This window comes from Lampris incognitus, chromosome 21, assembly GCF_029633865.1.
Source record: "Lampris incognitus isolate fLamInc1 chromosome 21, fLamInc1.hap2, whole genome shotgun sequence".
Lineage (NCBI taxonomy): Eukaryota > Metazoa > Chordata > Actinopteri > Lampriformes > Lampridae > Lampris > Lampris incognitus.
Window position 1 is genome coordinate 23,129,956 of NC_079231.1, and position 23,869 is coordinate 23,153,824.

Consider the following 23,869-nt stretch of genomic DNA (forward strand, 5'->3'; position numbering starts at 1 on the left):
TATATATTAATTATATAAATTAAATTATAGCTATATAAAAATAAAATTAACATGGATATACCAACAAAAAAATTGAAAATAAATACCAAAAAAAATTTTACTAATATGTACCAACGTTGACGATTCTGAACAGATTTGCAGTTGCGCCTCCTGGCCGCTGGGAGTCAGTGTTGGCACTCGGGCTTCGCTGGCGACCTCCCTCGGCGGTGTCGTCAGCTGAGCGGTGCGGCTCGTACGGCTCTGCTCCCTCGTCACGCCGGGTGAGGAGTCTCAAAGTCCAGAGGACTTTAATGCAGGTAGGTGCCGCCCGAAACGAGTATTGTTACCCCCGCGGATGTGTTGCTCACTGACGGGAGACTGCGTAGACTTCAGCCGACCGGGTAAGGGGGGGGGGCGGGTTGAGACGGACCCCTTAGCTGTGTTGTGCGGGGCAGCTAACAGACGTTAGCTCGTTTAGGAGCCGGTTGCTAGTTAGCCCCCCGCTGTCTCATCCGCCAGCGTTCTGCCCTCTCACAACGCTTGGTGTCACGTTTCCCTGACCTGCGCTTTCTTTCTGGGCTTAGTCGCTGATCATGAAGACCTCCAAGGAAGCCGTGCAGACCGCAGCCAAAGAGTTTCTCCAGTTCGTCAACAAAGGGGTGTCCCCTTACCACGGTAACGAAACAATACGTCAGGTCTCTCTCGTGGGACGTAGTAGAATACGTGAGGGGTTCCAGTTACGCAATACTTGTTACTATAGCAACTTTGTACAAACCATAAGAAATTCTTACTTTCAGTTGTATGTCTTTGTTAATCCCTGTAGGGAAAATCGTTCTCAGTATTTAACCCATTTTAGTACTATAAGGAGCAGCCCAGGTGGTAGCATCCGGATGTGGGCCACTTCAGGCAATGATGCTGCAGTGATGGCTTTGACAAAATGGATGTGAGCCTGAAGTGGCCCACATCTATAATAGCGAATATGGCCAAATATGCCAAATCAAACGTGGGCCTTTTTTGGCAAAGATGCGGTGCTCTGGGCAACATGTGATCTGGATGTGACCCTTAAGTGGCCTGTGTGGTAAATGGTGCACCTGCCCCAGCCCTCCACGTAATGTAAAAGAAAATGTAATTCATCAGACTAGGCCACCTTCTTCCATTGCACCATGGTCCAGTTCTGACACTCACGTGCCCATTGTAGGCACTTTTGGCGGTGGACAGGGGTCATCATGGACACTTTGACCGGTCTACAGCTACACAGCCCCATACACAGCAAGGTGGATACACTGTGTGTTCTGACACCTGTCTATTGTAGCTAGCATCAACTTCTTCAGCAGTTTGAGCTACAGTAGCTCTTCTGTGGGATCAGACCAGACGGGCTAGCCTTCACTCCCCACGTGCATCAATGAGTCTTAGGCGCCCATGACCCTGTCGCTGGTTCACTGGTTGTCTTTCTTTAATTGGACCACTTTCGGTAGGTACTGACCACTGCATACTGGGAACATCCCACAAGACCTGTCGTTTTGGAGATGCTCTGACCCAGTCGTCTAGCCATCACAATTTGACCCTTGTCAAAGTCGCTCAGATCCTTACGCTCACCCATTTCTCCTGCTTCCAACACATCAACTTCAAGAACTGACTGTTCACTTGCTGCCTTCCCCGGGTGCTGCACGGCGGCTGCCTACTGCTCCTAACTACGCAAGCTAGGATGGGTTAAATGCAGAGAGTGAATTTCATTGTATGTATGTACAAATGACAAATAAAGTGTATTCTATTCTAATACACCCCACCCCTTGACAGGTGCCATTGTAACGAGATAATCAGTGTTCTTCACTTTCCTGTCAGTGGTTTTAATGTTATGGCTGATGGGTGTATTTCACATGCATATGATTAACCAGTTACTTCAATAAAATCTTATGAATTGAAATTGGTATGCCTGTTATCTCAACCACCTTAATCCGCCTTATCTCACGTGTTGTGATGTACAGAGTTTGGTATGTTTGCTAATAATGAAGGGGTCTTTAATCTGCCGCCGTTTGTAACTACATTTGGCATTAACATCACTATGAGAAGTGTACAGAACAGAATGTGTCAGGCTTAAGAGGTTGCTTAGGTGCTGAATTCAGAGATTGCCCTGGTTTCCAACGGACCTTGATCATGAGATAAGATGGAAAGATCTTGCTAATGCGACACCTTTTTCATAACAAATGGTACCTTTGCACTCTGACCTTTTTTGTCCTGCATGATAATGTGCACAGTTTTGCCAAGTGTGCACAACGTCCCAGGAATATACAATGTCTGTTGTTATCATCACCAAGATATCGTAAGATAAGATCCAGAAGGTCCTGGGTTTGAGCCGCGGGGTAGTCCAACCTTGGAGGTCATCCTGGGTCGTCCTCTGTGTGGAGTTTGCATGTTTTCCCCGTGTCTACCTGGGTTTCCTGTGGGTGCTCTGGTTTCCTCCCACAGTCCAAAGATATGTAGGTCAGGTGGATCGGCCGTACCAACATTGCCCCTGTGTGTGTGTGTGTGTGTGTGTGTGTGTGTGTGTGTGTGTGTGTGTGTGTGTGTGTGTGTGTGTGTGTGTGTGTGTGTGTGTGTGTGTGTGTACACGCGTGCATGCGCCCTGTGATGGCCTGGCGGCCTGTCCAGGGTGTCTCCCCGCCTGCCGCCCAGTATTTGCTGGGATAGGCTCCAGTGCCCCACAACCCAGAGAGCAGGATAAGCGGTTTGGATAATGAATGGATGGATGATATCATAAGATGTACAAAAAGAGAAATATTGTTGTGCTTTTAAAAGACATTTTAAAAGGATGTGACAGAAATGGATGAAAGAAAGAAAAAAAAAAAACCCTCAGCGTACCCTTCATTGCCTTTAATTGGAATTCTTCTCGCTATGGATGGAGAAATCCCCCTGACCTTTTCAGAACAAATTTCGCTGCCACAGTGAACTTTGATAAATCAAACAGGGGTGGAAGAGATACGGGAGCACATTGCACACAATAATACATCTCATGTCAACTCGGATATTCTGTTCTTTTCGTCACTTATCTTGCAGTGGTGGACGAATGCAAGCGACGGTTGTTGAAGGCCGGCTTCATCGAGCTTAAAGAGGCCGAACAGTGGGACATCAAGCCCTCTGCCAAGGTCGGTCTCAGTTCAAAGACATGAGTCACGTTCATGTTGCGTGGGGATGCCAGTTATGAAGGACCAGTTGGTACCATAGGGTTTAGTGAGGAACCCTGTTGTCCATTTGACACAACCTGGTTCATCCCGTAATTCTTTATCTAATTTCAGTATTATCAGGGTTCCCATGCACCCTGGAAAACCTAGAAATTTATAGACTAGTTTTCAAGTCATGGAAAACACCTGGAAAAACTATCAAATGCCGTATAAATGGTATCGGAGAGTCATGGTTTATTGTAAAGTTTGGATTACAAAATCATATTTTTGCTTGCTGATATGGCATATTTTTTGGTGTGTTTTTTAGCTGAGTTAGCATATTTGTGTTCTATTTTCAGCAGCCGTGATTGCACATCAGCGCATGAAGTGTGCGTGACCAGTCAGTGACCAGCTAAAAGTCACACAGTCCATGTAGTCTATGTTGAGCCTTCCACTGAATAATTAATACTGAATAATGACTTCCTGTCGGCAACGGCTATCATGTGTAACCAAGCAAAAGTCATAGTACATGTCCTTGTAAAGTCCTGGAAAAGGGTCTCCTACAAAGAGTGGGATTCCTGACCATAGAACTTCACTTTTTAGCTAATAGCTATAGCAGATGTCTTAATGTTTCATAAATCTTGTACTCTGTTTTAATGAGCAACATATTGGGCTGTTGCTAGCATAATAGCTAATAGCTAATAGCAATACCTAATAGCAGATGGCTAATAGCTGTCTGCTGTTTTAATATTTCATAAATCTTGTGCTCCGTTCTACTGAGCATAATATTGGGCTGTTGCTAGCATGCTAAACCTCAACTTTGTTTAAGCTTGTATATATTGTATTCTAAAGGGTTCGAACTGACTAAGGGGAAAATTCATTTATGTCACTGTATTTTACTTGGTCAGATCTGAATTATGTTGAGAGAACCATCCAGAATATTTTCCATGTTCTTCCTCTCTTGTCTTCGCCTTGCAGTACTTTATGACAAGAAACTACTCGAGCCTGATCGCTTTTGCAGTGGGCGGACGTTATCTCCCAGGAAATGGCTTCTCCCTGATCGGTGCTCACACAGACAGCCCATGCATGAGGGTGAGAGGTCGCCAACATTTACTAATAAACACCATCTACTACATTTTATATTGCTGCATCCTAGCTTCTGATATTTTACCCTACAGATATGTTATTACAGGGATAACTCAGAATTTTTGAAGTCCACTGATGTTGTCGGTCAGTAGATTTGATTCACATGTTCACATGTCCCCTACTTCATACCGGACATGCAGCTCCTGCTAGCCAGTAAAAGTGCAATGCAAGTCAAAGCGGTCGATTCTCATTCCGTACTAAAAAAGCATACCACATGTCACCCTAAAACCAAAATAATGCTATGAAAGTCAGTCATGGTAAATTCAAATGGTTAGTTCACAACGTTAAAGTTGTTTTATTGCTGAATCTCTTTTGCATTGACTGGTTCTGTTTTTTGTTGTGTGCACCAGAGGGACACTTGCAGCAAAGCAGCACTTCCACATCAACACTTCTACTCCGCGTTATAGAAAGCATGTAACCTTACCCCGAGACATGAAGAAGTCAGACTTTGAAGTGGAGGAAGAATTCGTATCATCTGGAAAGGCTTGTGTAGTGAATTCAGGGGGCAGCCGAGATGCGAACCCAGGTCTCCCACACCACGGCGACTACGTTAACCAGTCAACTAAAGGGTACGACCCGTTAGCCAACTGGCTAGCATGCTCGTTACACTACCCCCGTCCTTTGGGAAGCACATCCCTGTGCTTCAGCATATCAGCTCCCTCATGCCTCTGGGTGCACGTGCTTCCGATGGCCTCATGGTCTCACCATCCCACTTCTGACACCAAGGTAGTGGGTGCATTCAGGGGGCAGCCGGGAATCGCCACAGCTGGGATGCCTGCACCACGGGCGACTGTGCTTACCAGTCGATTAAAGGGTTCAACCTGCTAACCAACCTGCTAACAAGTCTATTCATCTGTGGTCGTTACACTACCCCCCCCCCCCCATTGGGGACGCGCATCCCCGCACTTCAACATACCAGCTTCCTCATGTCTCTGGGCGCACATGTTTCCGATGGCCTCAAGGTCTCACCATCCCACTTGTGACACCAATGTAGTGAATTCGGGGGGCAGCCGGGACGCAACCCGGTCTCCCGCACCACGGGCGACTATGTTAACCAGTCGACTAAAGGGTCCGACCCGTTAGCCAACCGGCTAGCGAGTCTACTCATTCATGCTCGTTACACTTGCATATTTAAACCAGAATTAACAGATGATGGAGTGCTTCTTGTGAACAGATCTGAGGCTTGCTAACAGGAGCTGCATCTCCAGCATGAAGTACAGGGATGGATGAAAGTGATCTCTGCTGGTGGATGACATTAGTGATGAGTAGGAATAGACGTCAAAAATTATGAGCTATCCCTTTGAAATTTACTTTTTGTATTCCGAAATGGCAACAAGGTAGTAAAAGTACCTTGGGCTTTGCAAAGTATGAATTATTTGTGTAATATCTACACTGATCAGCCACAACATTAAAACCACTCACAGGTCAGTGAACAACATTGATTATCTCCTTTCAATGGCACCTGTCACGGGGTGGCTATAATAGATAGCAGGTGAACAGTCAGTTCTTGAGGTTGATGTGGTGGAAGCAGGAAAAATGGGCGAGCGTGAGGGTCTGAGTGATCCCTCAGAAGAGCTACTGTAGCTCAAACTGCTGAAAAAGTCAGTGCTGGCTATGATAGACCCGTGTCACTATCCATTAAGTGTTGTTCTTTTTGTACACTTTTGTACAGTAACGGTTACAGACTCTCTCTCCCTCTTTCTTGGCATCTGTTGTGTCTTTACTCTTTCCTATGTCGGCCCTCCACGTCTCTGCTTTCAGGTCAAGCCCAGGTCCAAGAAGACCAAACAGGGCTGTCTGCAGGTGGGGGTGGAGTGCTACGGCGGGGGCATATGGAACACCTGGTTTGACCGCGACCTGACCATTGCGGGGCGTGTCATGGTCAAGGTGTGCTACCTTTTATTCTGATCTGCAGTTGATAGAGCAGCACGAGTCTTCCTTCTTAATATGGCCACAGATTATTCTGGCTCACAGCATGGAAATCCTGCTTAAATGGGTTTTGGCATCCTTATTAGCCCTTATTATTATTATTAAATTATTATTAATATTATTATTATCTAGTTTTGATTTTATATATTATTACATTTATTCAATTTTATTTATTATTTATTATTATTTTATTATTATTATTACCAACTTATTATTGTAAGTGAGAAAAGGCGAAAGCAATTAAAGAAATGGTGACCTAAAGTCATTTGTGTTGAGATACTTTAACAAGCAAAAAAGGCTAAATTAAATATTCATTTAAACACTTAAAGCTGAAATATGTGAATTTTCTCCATTAATGAACAATTCTATTCATCTGGCTCATGGACTCAAGCTACATAATTTCTAACTGTCGTCTTTATCATGATCGGAGACATTCTCCATTTACCACTGTTGAAATTTGTGACCGGGTAGGATGAACGTGGGTGCAGCGTCAATCACATTCCTACTCAAAGAGGAAACAGGCTGTAAACTTGATGACAGCGTGGTGATGCTTCTGTTGGACAGGTCGTCTACCAAGTCTACAATCTGTTTTACAGTAGAACAGTGTACCCATGTAGTTTGGTGTAGTTTATGAAACATTTGGATAATGGATGGATATTGCCTGTGTTGGCTTTGGTCCAAGGATCCATTTTTACAAGGGTGGGAACTGTTTATCGGTGAGCTGATAACACATGAGCCACATTGGCTGCTGCACCTCATCAGTAGTTCTCACTGGGGAAATCGTGGGTTTCAGCTTTAGATACACAGGCAGAATTAGTGGCGTCGGTTTGCGTGTCCTAAGTTTGTGTTCTTTGCTGCGCTGCAGAGCGGGGACAAGCTGGTCCATCGTCTGGTCCACGTGCCCAGGCCTATCCTCCGCATCCCCCATCTGGCCATCCACCTGCAGAGGGACATCAACGACTCCTTCGGCCCCAACAAGGAGAACCACCTGTGAGCACGGTTTCTCATAAGATACTGGCAAAAAAAAAAAAGTGACCTTTAAATTCTTGAAAATGAATTTGCATACACATGGATTGGGTTGGAGGTTCAATATAGCAAAAGAATTTTAGAAGTAGGACTGCACTTACCTGACGACCCCCTACCCTGAATGTAATGGCTATGGTCACGATAAAACAAATATTTCACTGACTAAAATACAACAATGATAATACACGAATTCTTTTTCAGCGATTTAAAACGTTTGTTTAAATATTTATGGTGGGGCGTCCGGGTGGCATGGCGGTGTATTCCGTTGCCTACCAACATGGGGATCGCTGGTTCGAATCCCCGTGTTATCTCCGGCTCGGTCGGGTGTCCCTACAGACACAATTGGCCGTGTCTGCGGGTGGGCAGCCGAATGTGGGTATGTGTCCTGGTCGCTGCACTAGTGCCTCCTCTGGTCGGTCGGGGCGCCTGTTCAGGGGGGAGGGGGAACTGGGGGGAATAGCGTGATCCTCCCACGTGCTACTTCCCCCTGGTGAAACTCCTCACTGTCAGGTGAAAAGAAGCGGCTGGTGACCACATGTATTGGAGGAGGCATGTGGTAGTCTGCAGCCCTCCCCGGATCAGCAGAGGGGGTGGAGCAGCGACTGGGACAGCTCGGAAGAGTGGGGTAATTGGCTTGGTACAATTGGGGAGAAAAGGGGGGGGGGGAGGAAGGAGTATGTTTTTTTACAACTTCATTTGCCATCCAGGGATCCTTCATAGTGCCAGAACCCCCTGCTTAGTAGGCTGTCTTAAATGCCTCTCCATTAAAAACATAAAAGATGAATATGCAGCCTTTACCCATTACAGATTACAGTAATCGGTAGTGCAATGTTGATATCGTTTCAGTAAATCTTGCAGTCCTAGCTGGGGGCAGGTAGATGGGGTAGGTAGGAATAATGACTGCAGTCGACATGGAGTTTGTGCCAGATGCAGTCTGAAATATGTCTCTCTGTCATTTTATTTGCCAGCGTGCCCATCCTAGCCTCTTGCATCCAGGAAGAGCTGGAGACCGGCTGTGCGTCTACGTCTTCTGGGGATGCGGTCAATGCCACCACCACAGTAAGACACAAAGACAGACAAACACACACACATGCATACATATTAACCCACATACTCTTGATCCACTCACTTTTATGTACAACAGAACAGCTTCTGTTTGGTTGTTGCTTTTATTACATATATCTTAAATCAGATGTGAGTAAACCCTACAAATTGTCCTCACTGATCTCTTCCCTCTCGTCTCTCTCTGCCGCCACCATCGCAGGCGGAGAAACACCAGCCGGCGCTGGTGAAGGTGCTGTGTTTGGAGCTGGGTGTCCAACCCGAGGAACTGCTGGACTTTGAGCTGTGTCTGGCCGACACGCAGCCAGGGGTGAGTCCTCCTCAGACGGCAGAAGAATGGTTCAAGTTGTGATGATGTGCAAAACAAAAACAAAGGATGGACACTGATACCCCTTCAGTAATAATACCCCTCTAATACAGCAAGCTCTTGACCCATGTCAGATGCGGGCCAAGAGCTTGGGACATTAACGGTAGCATAATAAAAGACAAGAATTGTTCCCTTTCTGGTTTTCTTTTTTTTTTACCCCCCTTTTTCTCCCCAGTTGCACTTGGCCAATTACTCCACTCTTCTGAGCCATCCCAGTCACTGCTCCACCCGTTCTGCTGATCCGGAGAGGGCTGCAGACTACCACATGTCTCCTCCGTTACATGTGGAGTCGCCAGCCGCTTCTTTTTGCCTGACAGTGAGGAGTTTCACCAGGGGGATGTAGCGCTTGAGAAGATCACGCTATTCCCCCCCAGTTCCACCTCCCCCCTGAACAGGCGCCCCGACCGACCAGAGGAGGCACTAGTGCAGCAACCAGGACACATACCCGCATCTGACTTCCCACCCGCAGACGCGGCCAATTGACCTTTCGCAAAGTACCGCCCCAGAACGGTGCTGGTCCAATCCTACCTTAGCAACGGTCCATCAAGCTTTCAAACACACAACAACATGCTGAAACGGTGTGCCTATGGGATCTGCAGATCGGATACTAGATATGTGAAACGTTTGGAGGGGTGTAATTCTCTTTCCCTTCCGAAACCCAGAACGCAAGAAGCGCAATGTTGGCAATAGATGTGGCAGTATAGCAGACCCCATGGCCAGCTTCATCCATCCAAAATCAACACAAATACCTGTCTGCTCCAAGCTAAACTTGCTACTAGCTATTATTGATAGCTAATACAGCTAACGTATTATTACTGTTACTCTTAGCCACACAACGTGCTGATTTCTTCCTTCATGTTTTGGTGTTTTCTGGCTACTTCCTGGATAGTTCTGAAATGCTTGACGGGCATAGCAACAGTAACTAAGGGGGCGGGACTTTGCGAAAGGTCAATTGTGTCTGTAGGGATGCCCGACCAAGCCAGAGGTAACACGGGGATTCGAACCGGCAATCCCCATGTTGGTAGGCAACGGAATAGACTAGCACGCCACCCGGACACCCTAGTTCATCCATTTTGCAAAGAGAGGTGCTTTAGGACTTTTCCAATAGCCAAGGACCAGTCTTAGTGTTGTTATCCTGACAAACATCATTAATTTAATTTAATTCGGCAAATATGTTCTCATCACCCATTTAGCATATAAACTCTTTATATTAAACAGCAAAAAACACCTCAAGGAAGCATAAAAACGTTTTGACAATTTTATTTATTTATTTTTGTGTTTCCATTCAGCCTTTTCCCATTCAAAACATCAAATTTTGCATCAGCTGGCTTGATAGAAACCCCACTAATGCTGGTTCTTTGGCACACCTACATACAACAGAGCCATTGTTAATGTCATATCTGTAGCTGCGTTTGTCCTGCTATGCCTACACCACAGAGCACCGAGACCAGTCTACCATTTTTTTAACCTTCACATGGTTTTTCACCTGAAGATGTCAGCAAACTCATTAAAATGGTCTAGGGTTCAGTTACTGTTTAAACGGTCAGTATTTTAGTTATGTATGTAAAGACATTTTCTAAAATGTGATGCAAGACTTCCAAAGAGGGTTCGATACCACATGCATTTCAGACTTGGGAAGACTTTCTATGACTAGACTCCCAGTTAACAAGATAAAAAAAAACGGTGTGGAATAGTCAACCAGCATTTGTTTATGAATACAACAGTTAACTCATATTTCACAGCACATTGTACATAGAATTACTGGTTTGATAAGTGTGTATCTCTCCCCCTTTCCTTTTTTTTCGTCTTCTCTGTCACTTTCTCTGGTTGTCTGGTTCTGTCTCTAGGCGTTGGGAGGTGTGCATGAAGAATTCATCTTCTCTCCTCGTCTCGACAACCTCCACAGCTGCTACTGTGCCCTGCAGGTCTGACCCACCAGCCAACAACCATCATCACGCTTACTTCCTTAATCTAACACTTCTTTGTCACACCTGACTGTGGTGGCACATGTAATGATGATATTATTCTGTCTATTGTCGGGGTGTTGTGGTTCTAACCCTTGACCTCCTTACTGTTGACTGCACATAAGTGTATGCAACAACAGAGTTTGTAGAATATCGGAATAAGTGAGTTACATTAACACCATGAGGCACTTAATCACATACATTTATGGATTGTTTCGTGCTTTACGTCTTGCACAGTTTAATTTTTCATATCACCTTTTCTCCATTTTAGGGACTGGTAGATTCCTGTTCAGGCAGCTCTCTGGACATAGACCCCAACATCCGCATGATCTCCCTGTATGACAACGAAGAGGTGAGCGGGTTCCTTCTGGAAACATTTGGCACGCCCCTCTTTGCTATAAGGGGTCGACTTTTGCAGTCACCAGGTCAGCTCTGATGACTAGAATTTCCATGGGGCATCCTTTGGACATCAAAAAAACAAGCTGATGACACAGTAGTCTTACCAAATTTTATTCAGCATCAGATCTGCGAACTATTGAGAAATGAGTGGTTATTTAGTTTTCATTTGAAAGACAGGACATACAGCAAGCATACAGTAGCTGCTACTGTATGCTTGTGCAGCTATTAGTGGTCAGTTTTGTACCGATTTTTTTTTTATCGATTGTAGCGTGTCGTGTTTTTGGATTGATATGGTTTCTGAAACCATCAAGCCTTGTTACAAAGCTTTCCCATCAACAATTTGAAATCCAAAGAGAAACCAATCCAACAGAGACTTACATCAAATCTAGATGAGACCACTTTCTAACATGTGATTGAGTTCATGGAGAAGGCTCATGTAGCACAAAAAAAGTCAAAAACCAGGCAGCAAGAGGTACTTGCTGCACGCCAGAGACATCAGCAGACAATGGATGGTGCCTTCAATGGCAGACAGAGAGATGGACCCTAAACACACACTGGCGATGTGGACAAGTGGGTGAAGAATCTGTGCGACAGACAACTCACCCAGGCGGAGAAAGACATCCTTGCTAAGGGGTGGAATTTTACTGTCATACCGAGGCAAATCCCGCTAGTGGAACCGACCACTGCCACGGAATCAGCAATCTGTGAAAACAACATGGTGGACCCGTAAGCAGAGCAACTGCGCATGAAAGTTTCAGCATGCCTCAGCAATGCGGAGCCACCACCATCCAACATCAGTAGAGACGAGAGGAGTGCTGTCACGACTCGCAGTAAGGTCAATAACATCATCATCCTTTCAGTGGACTTATTTGTAGACCAATTTTTATCGATCGTAGACTGTTATCAACAGCCGCTTCCGTGGGGTCGGGTCACGGTGGCAGCAAGCTAAGTAGGACATTCCAGATGTCCCTCTCCCCAGCAATACCCTCCAGCTCATCCTGGGGGATCCCAAGGCATTCTCAAGCCAGATTGGACATGTAGCCCCTCCAGTGAGTTCTGGGTCTGCCCCGGGGTCTCCTCCCAGTTGGACATGCCTGGAAAACCTCCAAAGGAAGGCACCCAGGAGGCATCCTAATCAGATGCCCGAACCACCTCAACTAGCTCCTTTCGACACAAAGGAGCAGCGGCTCTACTCTGAGCTCCCTCCGGATGTCTGAACTCCTCACCCTAACTCTAAGGCTGAGCCCAGACACCCTAGGGAGGAAACTCTTTTCAGCCGCTTGTATCCGCAATCTCACCCTTTCGATCAGTACCCAAAGCTCATGACCAGAGGTGATGGTTGGAACGAAGATTGACTGGTAAATTGAGAGCTTTGCCTTCCGGCTCAGCTCCCTCTTCACCACAACGGTCCGGTACAACGTCTGCATTACTGCTGATGCTGCACCAATCCACCTGTCAATCTCCCGCTCCACCCTACCCTCACTTGTGAACAAGACCCAGAGATACTTGAACTCCTTCACTTGAGGCAACAACTCATCCCCAACCCGGAGGGAGCAATCCACCATTTTCCGGTAGAGAACCACGGCCTTAGACTTGGAGGTGCTGACTCTCATCCCGGCCATTTCAGAGTGTTGTGTTTTTGAATTGAGATGGATTCTGAAACCATCAAGCCTTGTTATCAAGCTTTGCCATCAACAGTTTGAAAGCTAAAGAGGAGCAGATCCAACAGAGACCTACATCAGGTCTAGATGAGACCACTTTCCAATGTGATTAAGTTCACGGAGAAGGCTCATGTAACGCAAAATAAAAAGTCGAAAACCAGGCAGCAAAAGCAGATCAACCTACTTGCTGCACACCAGAGACATTGGCAGACAGTGGACGGCACCCTCAATGACAGATAGATGGATGCCAGACATACCGGCGATGTGGACAAGTGGGCGAAGAATCTGTCTGACAGACAACTCACCCAGGCGGAGAAAGACATCCTCGCTAAGGGGCTGAATTTTGCTGTCAAGCCGAGGGAAATCCCGCTAGTGGAGCTGATCACAGCCACAGAATCAACGATCTGTAAAAACAACATCACAGACCCGGAATCGGAACAGCTGTGGACGAAGGTTTCAGCCTGTCTCAGTAATGCGAAGCCACCGCTATCTAACATCAGTAGAGATGAGATTAATGCTCTCATGACTCTCACTCAGTAAGGACAATAAAATCATCATCCTTCCAGCGGACAAAGGCAGATGCACTGTTTCATTAAACCAGGCAGACTATCATGAGAACGTTATGACGTTACTCAGCGAAATAAATACTTATGAGCCCCTGAAACGAGATCCAGGCAGTGGTTACAAGAAAAAGGTGATAGATTGTCTGAAGCTGTTAGAACAGGACAATGCTATTGACAGAATTTTTTACCACAGATTATACCCAGGGGAAGCTACGCCTAGTCTGTATGGGTTACCTAAGATACATAAACCTGATGAGCCATTACAGCCTATTGTTTGTATGATTAACTCAGTGACCTATAACATCTCTACGTTTCTGGCATCTGTTCTTAACCCGTTGGTAGGCAGTAATGAACATCACATTCAGAACACTGGATGTTGTGGATAAGGTGAGGGACATCATTATGGAGGGGGACAAAACAATGGTGTCGTATGATGTCAAGTCTCTCTTCACGTGTGTCCCTGTTGATGAAGCAGTAGAGGTAGTCTGTAAGAAATTACAAAACGACCCCACCCTTAGCAATAGGACCACCCTTAACACTGACCAAGTGTGTCTGCTCCTGAAGCTGTGTCTTCAGTCCACGTACTTCACATACAGTACTACAGGCAGTACTATAGGCAGAAGCATGGGTGTGCTTTGGGTTCCCCAGTCTCACCTGTAGTGTCCAACTTGTATATGGGGGAAGTGGAAAAGAGGCTGTGGTGTCCTATCCAGGGACACCACCTAGCCATTGGTTCAGGTTTGTGGACGACACCTGGGTTAAAATTAAATCTCAGGATGTAGCACATTTCACCGACCACATTAACTCTGTGGACACCACATCAAGTTCACCAGGGAGGATGTGGAACATGACAGGTTAGCCTTCTTACACTGTGAAATTGTAATTGGTGATGGAGGACATTTGATTGTTGTTTACCGTAAACCAACACATACTGATCAGTACTTAAGGTTTGACTCTCATCATCCACTGGAGCACAAACTAGGAGTCATCAGGACGCGATACCACCGAGCTGACAATGTCCCCACCGACACAGCGGCCGGGGTAGGGGAGAAATCCCACATTAAACAGGCCCTGGTTAAGTGTGGTTATCCTAACTGGGCGTTTGTTCAGTATGTGGTGGGAGTGTCGGAACAGTTGAGACGTGTATTTTCCAAACACCGCATCTCCATTGCTTTCAAACCCCAAAACACGCTGCAACAGAAGTTGGTCCACCCCAAGGACTGGGTCCCCAGACACAAACGGAGCAATATAGTGTACACTGTTGAGTACCAGGAGGATCGCTGTGACATGTACATTGGGGAAACCAAACAGATGCTGGTCAAGAGGATGACACAATACAGGAGAGCACGTCAGGCCAGGACTCTAAAGTCTACACCATCTACACAGTCTACACCATCTACAGACGAGTGGCCACTCGTTCAAGGGTGAGCATGTGCACATCCTTGATAGGGAGGAACGCTGGTTTGGACGGGGAGTCAAAGAGCCCATCTATGTGAAGAGGGAACGACCATCCCTGAACCGAGGGGGGGGCCTAAGAGTACATCTGTCACCATCTTACAATGCTGCGATTGCAACTATTCCCCAATCCTTTGTGAACAGTACACATGGCCATTAAAACTCTAGTTAATGATCACGGCATTTTGCATATGAAATCGATCGTTTTTAGTCATTATGCCACTGTATTGTTTATAAGGGTGGGACACCTGCAGTCAGTTGAGACTGAAGAGGTCACTTAGATGATGATGAAACGTTTCTCCCACTAAACATTATGTCCAGATGGACTGATTCCTCCATCCATCCATTATTCAAGCTGCTTGTCCTGCTCTCAGTCACGGGGATGCTAGAGCCTTTCCCAGCAGTCATTGGGCGGCAGGTGGGGAGACACCCTGGACAGGCTGCCAGGCCATCACAGGGCTCACACACACACACACACATTCACAGGGACAATTTAGCACAGCCAATTCACCTGATCTACATGTCTTTGGACTGTGGGAGGAAACCGGAGCACCCGTAGGAAACCCACACAGACACGGGAAGAACATGCAAACTCCACACAGAGGACGACCCGGGACGACCCCCAAGGTTGGACTACCCCGCACCTTCTTGCTGTGAGGCGACTGTGCTAACCACTGTGCCATCATGCCGCCCTGAACCGTTTCAGCTTTCTGGGATCAAGCCTTGTGTTCCAGTTTTTCAGAGTCATTCAACTGGTGGCCTTGGTTGTACACTTCTTTTCATATTTATCATGTGTTGACCTTTATTTCGTTATTTCGTTATTCCATTACAAATCACCAGAGGAGCACAAACACGATTCAAAGCACGGTTTACTGCAGTAAATAAAAGACTTCAGCCTTCGCCGTGCTGGTTATGCTCAGTTTTGTGTGGGACGACCCACTGTATTGAGGGAAGACCTCAAAATGAGCTCTTGGTTGCCCCGTGTATAACTAGAAATTGTCCTTAAAGGCTGGCTGTATGGCGTTCCTGTCGCAAGCTTGGAGAAAGTACTGCACAAAGCGTGCACGACAACTACTGAATTAATCCGTCATGGTATCATCACATGGGAGATACGTTTTTTTTTTACTCGTAAGTGGGCTCAGCTAATCCTGATTATGTGCACGTGTGCAGATGTGAGTTTGTGTGTGTTTATTTCCAGCGAAGGGCCAAGTCTTTGACGCCAAGTTACAGCAGTGTCGGGGAACTTTTGTGGTAGTGTTCAGATCCACTACTCTACAGATCAGTGTATGTTTATGGAAATGTGTTTTTGTGTGCACCGTAGGTGGGCTCAGAAAGTGCCCAGGGGGCCCAGTCTAACCTGACAGAGCTGATCCTCAGGAGGCTGGCGTCCAGCTCCGAAAACCGCACGGCCTTCCAGCAGGCGGCGCCGCAGTCCTTTATGATCAGCGCCGACATGGCGCATGCCGTGCACCCAAACTACCAGTGAGTACTCGACATAATTCTGATCATCTTCTGTTTGGTGAACGCTCTCTAGTGGCTTTAATTTGAAATGTTCTAAAAATCATTTTAAAAGTGTTTGTCAACAATGACAGTAATGGGGCGCCCGGGTAGCATGGCGGTCTATTCCGTTGCCTACCAACACTGGGATCGCCAGTTCGAATCCCTGTGTTAACCTCCAGCTTGGTTGGGCATCCCTACAGACACAATTGGCTGTGTCTGCAGGCGGGAAGCCAGATGTGGGTATGTGTCCCGGTCGCTGTACTAGCGCCTCTTCTGGTCGGTCGGGGCGCCTGTTTGGGGGGGAGGGGGAACTGGGGGGAATAGCGTGATCCTCCCACGCGCTACGTCCCCCTGGCGAAACTCCTCACTGCCAGGTGAAAAGAAGCGGCTGGTGACTCCACATGTATGGGAGGAGGCATGTGGTAGTCTGCAGCCCTCCCCGGATCGGTAGAGGTGGTGGAGCAGTGACCGGGACGACTTGGAAGAGTGGGGTAATTGGATTGGTGCAGTTGGGGAGAAAAGGGAAAAAAGTGTGTCAACAATGACAATAACAAGAAATCTGATTAAAGAATGGTGGCACCATTTTCAGAACTGAGTTCAGAATTTTGAAAAAAATGGGAAAAGGCATGGAAACCAGGCCGGTTATTGATCAGTCTCATTTGGAGAGAGGATTTCAGTCTTTCAGAGATCAGGCTTGTTGCCTCATACGTGTTGTGCATGTGTCCCTGGTGTCTCACTCAGAGAAGCCTCAGTAGAGAACCTGGGGCCTCACGTATCAGTCGTTACTATGGGCAAATTTGTTCTTATGCACCCATGCGGTTTTTTAGCCCTGAGGTTTGTCTGGCAGACTAGCGTAGAACCCAGGTAACCCCTGAATTTAGACACCAGTTGGCTAACACTGATGTCTGCAGGCCTGGGTGATGGCTCGTTGCAAGAGGCAGAAAACAGATGTTAGGAGGAAGGAATTATAACCATCATGCTCTGCTGCTACCTGTCAGACAACCGCGAGGGCTAAAAAAATCCCATGGGTGTGTAAGAACAAATTTGCTCATAGTATCAACTGATACATGAGGCCCCTGGTCATTACAGAAGGAAATTACTACCCGATATGGTTCTAATTAACTTTGGGCATGTTTCCTCCTAGGGAGAAGCATGAGGAGAACCACAGACCAGCGTTTCACAAGGTACACCTCCTCGCCTCCAGGAGCAGAGAAACACAAACTCAGCACCCACGCACACATGGATCTCCGTCAGTCGATAGTATCCTACCTTTTATTAGTCATTTAACTGAAACTCTTCTTCACAGATATGCTAACTGTAGAGCGTACATTCTCAAGTTAGACCACCATGGATGGTACACACACACACACACACACACACACACACACACACACACACACACACACACACACACATGTAGTTGTCGAATGCATTTTATGAGTAAGTTGACAAGTATGTGCAGCACCAGTGATGGAATACAGACACATCACCCACCCAGTGGCCTGATGTGCACACAGCATGTAACTTAACCACACACAACCTGTTTTTTCTGTGCGTCTACAAACTACACAATCCTGATCCTGCTGATGTCAGTAATGTGTCCCTCACAGTTTTGTGATGTAAACACGGTGCTTCACACTGGTGTTGAACCCGTGTGTGTGTGTGTGTGTGTGTGTGTGTGTGTGTGTGTGTGTGTGTGTGTGTGTGTGTGTGTGTGTGTGTGTGTGTGTGTGTGAGAGGGTTCGAGTGCAGAGTCATCAACATGTTGTGCTGCCATCTCTCTGGTTTCAGGGTCCAGTTATCAAGTTCAACAGCAACCAGCGCTACGCTACCACCGCCGTCACTGCCGCTGTCGTTAGAGAGATCGCCAGCCGGGTCGATGTGCCTCTTCAGGTACGTGGTGTGTGTGTGAAACAGGTGTGTAACGAGGGAGGTGTGAGGAAGCCGGGGTGTGTGTGTGTCAAGTTGTCGGCAGACGGGTGCTGGGTGATGGATTCTCCTCCGGTTTGTGTGGACTGAGTCAGTCGTCAGCGGCAGCAGGTCTCCTAGCAACATGCCGGCCTTGCAGGGCATGTCACTGTGGGAAGCATGGTGACGCACCCTCACACAAGCACGCAGGAGTTTCAAACTGAAGGACTTGGAAAGCAAGAGACCGGGGGGGGCGGGGGTGGAGAGGAGATGCATAACACCCAAGAGGGAGCAGAGCAGAGATGCATACATTACTCTTTTCCAGTCGCACACACACAGACTCGCCACACGAACTGGGAGACGTGCAGGACGAGGGGATGGAGAGGTCGTCTCCATCTCCTCCAGCTCAGCCCAGCACCTCTGCTAGAGCTGAGGCACTGGGCTGAGGCACCTCCGCTAGAGCTGAGGCATCGGGCTGATGCATCTCTGCTAGAGCTGAGGTACCGTGCGGAGGTAACTCTGCTAGAGCTGAGGTACCGGGCTGAGGCATCTCCGCTAGGGCTGAGGCACCCTCGCTAGAGCTGAGGCACCTCCGCTAGAGCTGAGGCATCGGGCTGATGCATCTCTGCTAGAGCTGAGGTACCGTGCGGAGGTAACTCTGCTAGAGCTGAGGTGCTAGGGCTGAGGCACCTTCGCTAGAGCTGAGGCACCTCCACTAGAGCTGAGGTACCGGGCTGAGGCACCTCCACTAGAGCTGAGGTACCGTACGGACGTAACTCTGCTAGAGCTGAGGTACCGGGCTGAGGCATCTCCGCTAGGGCTGAGGCACCCTCGCTAGAGCTGAGGTACCGGGCTGAGGTAACTCTGCTAGAGCTGAGATACCGGGCTGAGGCATCTCCGCTAGGGCTGAGGCACCTCCACTAGAGCTGAGGTACCGGGCTGAGGCACCTCCACTAGAGCTGAGGTACCGGGCTGAGGCACCTCCACTAGAGCTGAGGTACCGGGCTGAGGCACCTCCACTAGAGCTGAGGTACCGGGCTGAGGCACCTCCACTAGAGCTGAGGTACCGGGCTGAGGCATCTCCGCTAGGGCTGAGGCACCTTCACTAGAGCTGAGATACCGGGCTGAGGCACCTTCGCTAGAGCTGAGGCACCTCCACTAGAGCTGAGATACCGGGCTGAGGCATCTTCGCTAGAGCTGAGGCACCTCCACTAGAGCTGAGGTACCAGGCTGAGGTCAGCTGTGTGATGCTGACAGGACAGAAACGCCTGCAGAGCATCAAACTTACAGCATTACATTAAACGACTCACCCGACCACGCCAACATTAATTATGTAAATATGGCACGGCGGCGGAAGGAGCACGCTCCATTTGTGTGTGTGAGCTCTTTTTATGGCCTCGCTTATCATATTTCACCAATGGCTGCTGTAATAATGTAATACCAATCGTGTTATTGATCCAGCAGAGGAACAGGTTCACAGTGAAAAGGGTGCGTTCACTGCATGTGGGCGAGGCTGTGAGCAGTCGTGTGTTTCCTACCGCACACGTCAGTCTTGTAATGAAAACTGATGCTGCTCTCATTTCATGTTTCACTCGAGGCTACCTCACAGCTAAATACTCTGCCCTTGAGCGTCAGGGTAGCATGGCGGTGTATTCCATTGCCTACCAGGTTCGAATCCCCAGGTTACCTCTGGCTTGGTCGGGTGTCTGTAGGGACACCCGACCAAGTCTGCAGGTGGGAAACTGGATGTAGGTATGTGTCCTGGTCACTGCACTGGTGCCTCTTCTGGTCGGTCGGGGCGCCTGTTTGAGGGGGGGGGACTGGGGGGGATAGCATGATCCTCCCACGGGCTATGTCCCCCTGGCGAAACTCCTCACTGTCAGGTGAAAAGAAGCGGCTGGCGACTCCACATGTATCGGAGGAGGCATGTGGTAGTGTGCAGCCCTCCCCGGATCAGCAGAGGGGGTGGAGCAGCGACCGGGGCGGCTCGGAAGAGTGGGGAAATTGGCTGGATACAATTGGGGGGGAAAGGGGGCGGGGGGGCCGAAGAAATGGTTAACACCCCTCTCTGTGGCCCTGAGCAAGGCAATGGGAAAGGAAGTGGAGTTGGTCCCCGGGTGCAGCATGAAAGTGGCAGCCCACTGCTGCACTGACCACAGCTGGGACAGGTTCATCTACAGGAACTGAATTTGCCCGAGGGGATTAATAAAGGAAACTTAATTGATTGGTTGATTGATTGATTAAGCAGCCTTGATGCAAAAATAAAACTACAATAGACCTGTTAGGTAGCTGACATTGACTCTGATGTCAGTCTAAGTCGGGGCCGCCATATTTGAATCCCTTCTGAAACAGCGGCTCGGCTCATTTTCATGTCCACCCCTGTGGTCTTCTGTGTCTTGCAGGACGTCATGGTGCGTAACGACAGCCCGTGCGGGACGACCATCGGCCCCATCCTGGCTGCTAGGTTGGGCATCCCCGTGCTGGACATCGGCGCCCCCCAGCTCTCCATGCACTCCATCAGGGAGATGTGCTGCACCACCGGGGTGCTGCAGAGCACCACCCTCTTTAAGGTAACCCCCTCCCTCTTTACTATGAACCAAACACCCTCGTGCTCCCTCAATGGGGAACGTTGAGGACTGTCAGCAGAGTGTCTAGAGGGGTTTTACATGAAGGTGACCACCACCATGTTGGAAGAGCTTCAAGAGTGTAACACCATCTTTTTCCGGTGGTTTAAGTCTTCCTGGTTTGCACTGCATAACGGCAGTAGCTAAACTTAGGGAAATACCACAGTATCAAACTCACAACAGTCAGTGCATATGAACTGTCATCTACATCTGCATGTATCGTGATGGCACGGTGGTTAGCGTAGTCGCCTCACAGCAAGAGGATCCTGGGTTCGAGCCCCGGGGTAGTCCAGCCCTGGGGGTCGTGTCTGCGTGGGTTTCCTCCAGGTGCTCCGGTTTCCTCCCACAGTCCACAGACATGTAGGTCACATGAGTCGGCCGTACTAAGTTGTCCCTAGGTGTGAATGTGTGTGGCCCTGTGATGGACCGGCGGCCTGTCCAGGGTGTCTCCCCCCCTGCTGCCCAATGGACTGCTGGGATAGACTCCAGCATGCCGCCACCCTGAGAGCAGGATAAGCAGTTTGGGTAATGGATGGCTGGATCTGCATGTATCATTTGACACAGCCCTCCCCCCCCTTTTCTCCCCAATTGTATTTGGCCAATTACCCCACTCTTCCGAGCCGTCCCGGTCTCTGCTCCACCCCCTCTGCTGATCCGGGGAGGGCTGCAGACTACCACATGCCTCCTCCCATACATGTGGAGTCACCAGCCGCTTCTTTTCACCTGACAGTGAGGAGTTTCACCAGGGGGATGTAGCGCATGGGAGGATCACGCTATTCCCCCCAGTCGTCTGCCCCCCCCCCCCCCGAACAGGCACCCCGACAAACCTGAAGAGGCGCTAGTGCAGTGACTAGGACACATACCCACATCTGGCTTCCCACCCGCCTGTAGGGGCGCCAGCCAGAGGCAACATGGGGATTCGAACCGGCGATCCCCGTGTTGGGAGGCAACAGAATAGACCGCCACACTACCCGGATGGCCACACACACACCTTTTGACGTGCTGTCCCGCTCACTCGCTCGGTCAGATTTTCTTCAGACTCATTTTTCTGTGCTTTTAAAATTAATTTAGTTTTACTCACTTGTCCTCGCTGCATCTTTTCCTCATGTTTTGTTCTTCATCAAGATCTGTCATGTCGACTCTACTGTCCATTCATTTGTGTTCTCTCCAGTGAGCTTGTTACTGTGTGTGTGTGTGTGTGTGTGTGTGTGTGTGTGTGTGTGTGTGTGTGTGTGTGTGTGTGTGTGTGAGCTTCCACCTGTGTGACTGTGGCTTCTCTCCTGCATGTTTCTCTGCCCAGTTACTTTGTGAATAAACCAGAGTATTAATTAATTAATTCACTGCCCGTGTGTCTTTTGGCAGGGCTTCTTTGAGCACTTCCCCACAGTGAGGGGCATGCTGACAGTAGACTAGAGCTACGAAGATCCAACATGGCCGCCACGAGGACGTCGCCGCTGGAGAGACACAAACGCCCCCACTCTTAGAAGCGTTTGTTTCCTTACTGTAGAACAAAACCACACATTTTTCCTGCTTTTCAACACAACATATTACAATCAGGAGCAGTGTATTGTCGTTTCTATCATGTACTCGAGTACACAAACCAGTACACAAACGAAACAAAATTTCGTTTCACCCAGCCCACAGTAGTGCGGCACAAAAGATAAAAACGCATAACCAGATTTCCACAAATGACACCACCAAAAACACACAAACGGGGTAACAACTCAGTGCAACAACTCCACCGTCCAGAGAGCGAACGCCCGCCAGGATGCCGGTCTGCCTGGGCTAGCAGTTAGCCTAGCCTGCCCCGCTTCTGCGTCCCGTCACACCGCCCTTGCTGCTCCCCTTGGGGCAGGGCCGTGGTCCCTGGGCCCACGGGACGCAGCAGACCAGGCTCCCTCAGCCGATCCAGCACCGGCTCTCCCAGCCAGACACCTTCGACACCCCTCCCCCGCACGCCACACGACGACACCAAAACACATACGTAGACAAAGACACGGTTGATGCTCGGGGAGGCCGCCGCCGCCAGACCACCTTGGTTTTTCCTCTCGGTACAGCTCGGAGCAGGCCCACTGGACGCAGCAGACCGGGCCCCCTCAGCCGGTCCAGCACCAGCTCTCCCAGCCGTCAAACCAAGACAACTGAAGCTCAGAGTAAAAACTTCACACGATGACACAAACGTAGATGTGGATGTGTTGAAAGCTGTCGTTCTCTTTAAGAACGCGGTCCCTAGTTGTGTGCACTCACTCCTGCAACACAACCATCACACACAGTACCAGCACCTTCTTAAGAACTGCCACGGTTAGAAAATAAAGCTTTAAACTGCATAGCTCTCCTGAGCTCTCCCGAGTCTTCTTGCTCTGACGAGGCTGAATTCTGAGTCTGACAGACTGTCTACTATCGATCTATCTGTCTATCTATCCCTATCTATCTGTCTGTCTATATCTCTATCTATCTGTCTGTCTATATCTCTATCTATCTGTCTGTCTATATCTCTATCTATCTGTCTGTCTATATCTCTATCTATCTGTCTGTCTATATCTCTATCTATCTGTCTCTGTCTATCTATATATCTGTCTATCTATCTCCATATCTATCTGTCTATCTCTGTCTATATCTCTATCTGTCTATCTCTCTCTCTATCTGTCTATCTCTCTCTCTCTATCTGTCTATCTCTCTCTATCTGACTATCTCTCTCTCTGTCTATCTATATATCCGTCTATCTATCTCTATCTGTCTATCTATCTCTGTCTATATCTCTATCTATCTCTATCTCTGTCTGTCTATCTCTGTCTATCTATATCTATCTCTATCTCTGTCTGTCTATATCTATCTGTCTATCTATCTCTATCTGTCTATCTATCTGTCTATATCTATCTGTCTATCTATCTCTATCTATCTGTCTATCTCTGTCTGTCTATATATCCGTCTATCTATCTCTATATCTATCTGTCTATCTATCTCTATCTATCTATCTATCTATCTGTCTATATCTCTATCTATCTGTCTGTCTATATCTCTATCTATCTGTCTGTCTATATCTATCTATCTGTCTGTCTATATCTCTATCTATCTGTCTGTCTATATCTCTATCTATCTGTCTGTCTATATCTCTATCTATCTGTCTG

General features: G+C 48.1%; 1 protein-coding gene across 2 annotated transcripts; it reads left to right on the top strand.

Moving 5' to 3' along the window:
- Positions 1–228: 228 nt before the first annotated feature.
- On the top strand, positions 229–22,717 carry dnpep (aspartyl aminopeptidase). Of its 2 annotated transcripts, none has more exons than XM_056301290.1 (15): positions 229–296; positions 564–654; positions 3,034–3,122; positions 4,116–4,229; positions 6,045–6,170; positions 7,078–7,202; positions 8,207–8,297; positions 8,503–8,610; positions 10,515–10,592; positions 10,903–10,983; positions 16,031–16,191; positions 17,354–17,393; positions 18,001–18,102; positions 20,520–20,687; positions 22,104–22,717. In XM_056301290.1, exons 1-15 carry the CDS (start codon positions 291–293, stop codon positions 22,152–22,154), a joined length of 1,431 nt encoding a protein of 476 aa, XP_056157265.1. In that variant the 5' UTR covers positions 229–290; the 3' UTR covers positions 22,155–22,717. The 2 variants fall into 2 exon arrangements, with proteins under 2 accessions (XP_056157265.1, XP_056157266.1); XM_056301291.1 differs by having other exon boundaries at positions 283–380.
- The last annotated feature ends 1,152 nt before the right edge of the window (positions 22,718–23,869 follow it).

Coding starts and splice junctions, on each gene's coding strand:
- dnpep (XM_056301290.1), top strand. Junction 3,123..4,115: donor ACATCAAGCCCTCTGCCAAG/GTCGGTCTCAGT, acceptor TTCGCCTTGCAG/TACTTTATGACAAGAAACTA. Junction 10,984..16,030: donor CCCTGTATGACAACGAAGAG/GTGAGCGGGTTC, acceptor TGTGCACCGTAG/GTGGGCTCAGAAAGTGCCCA.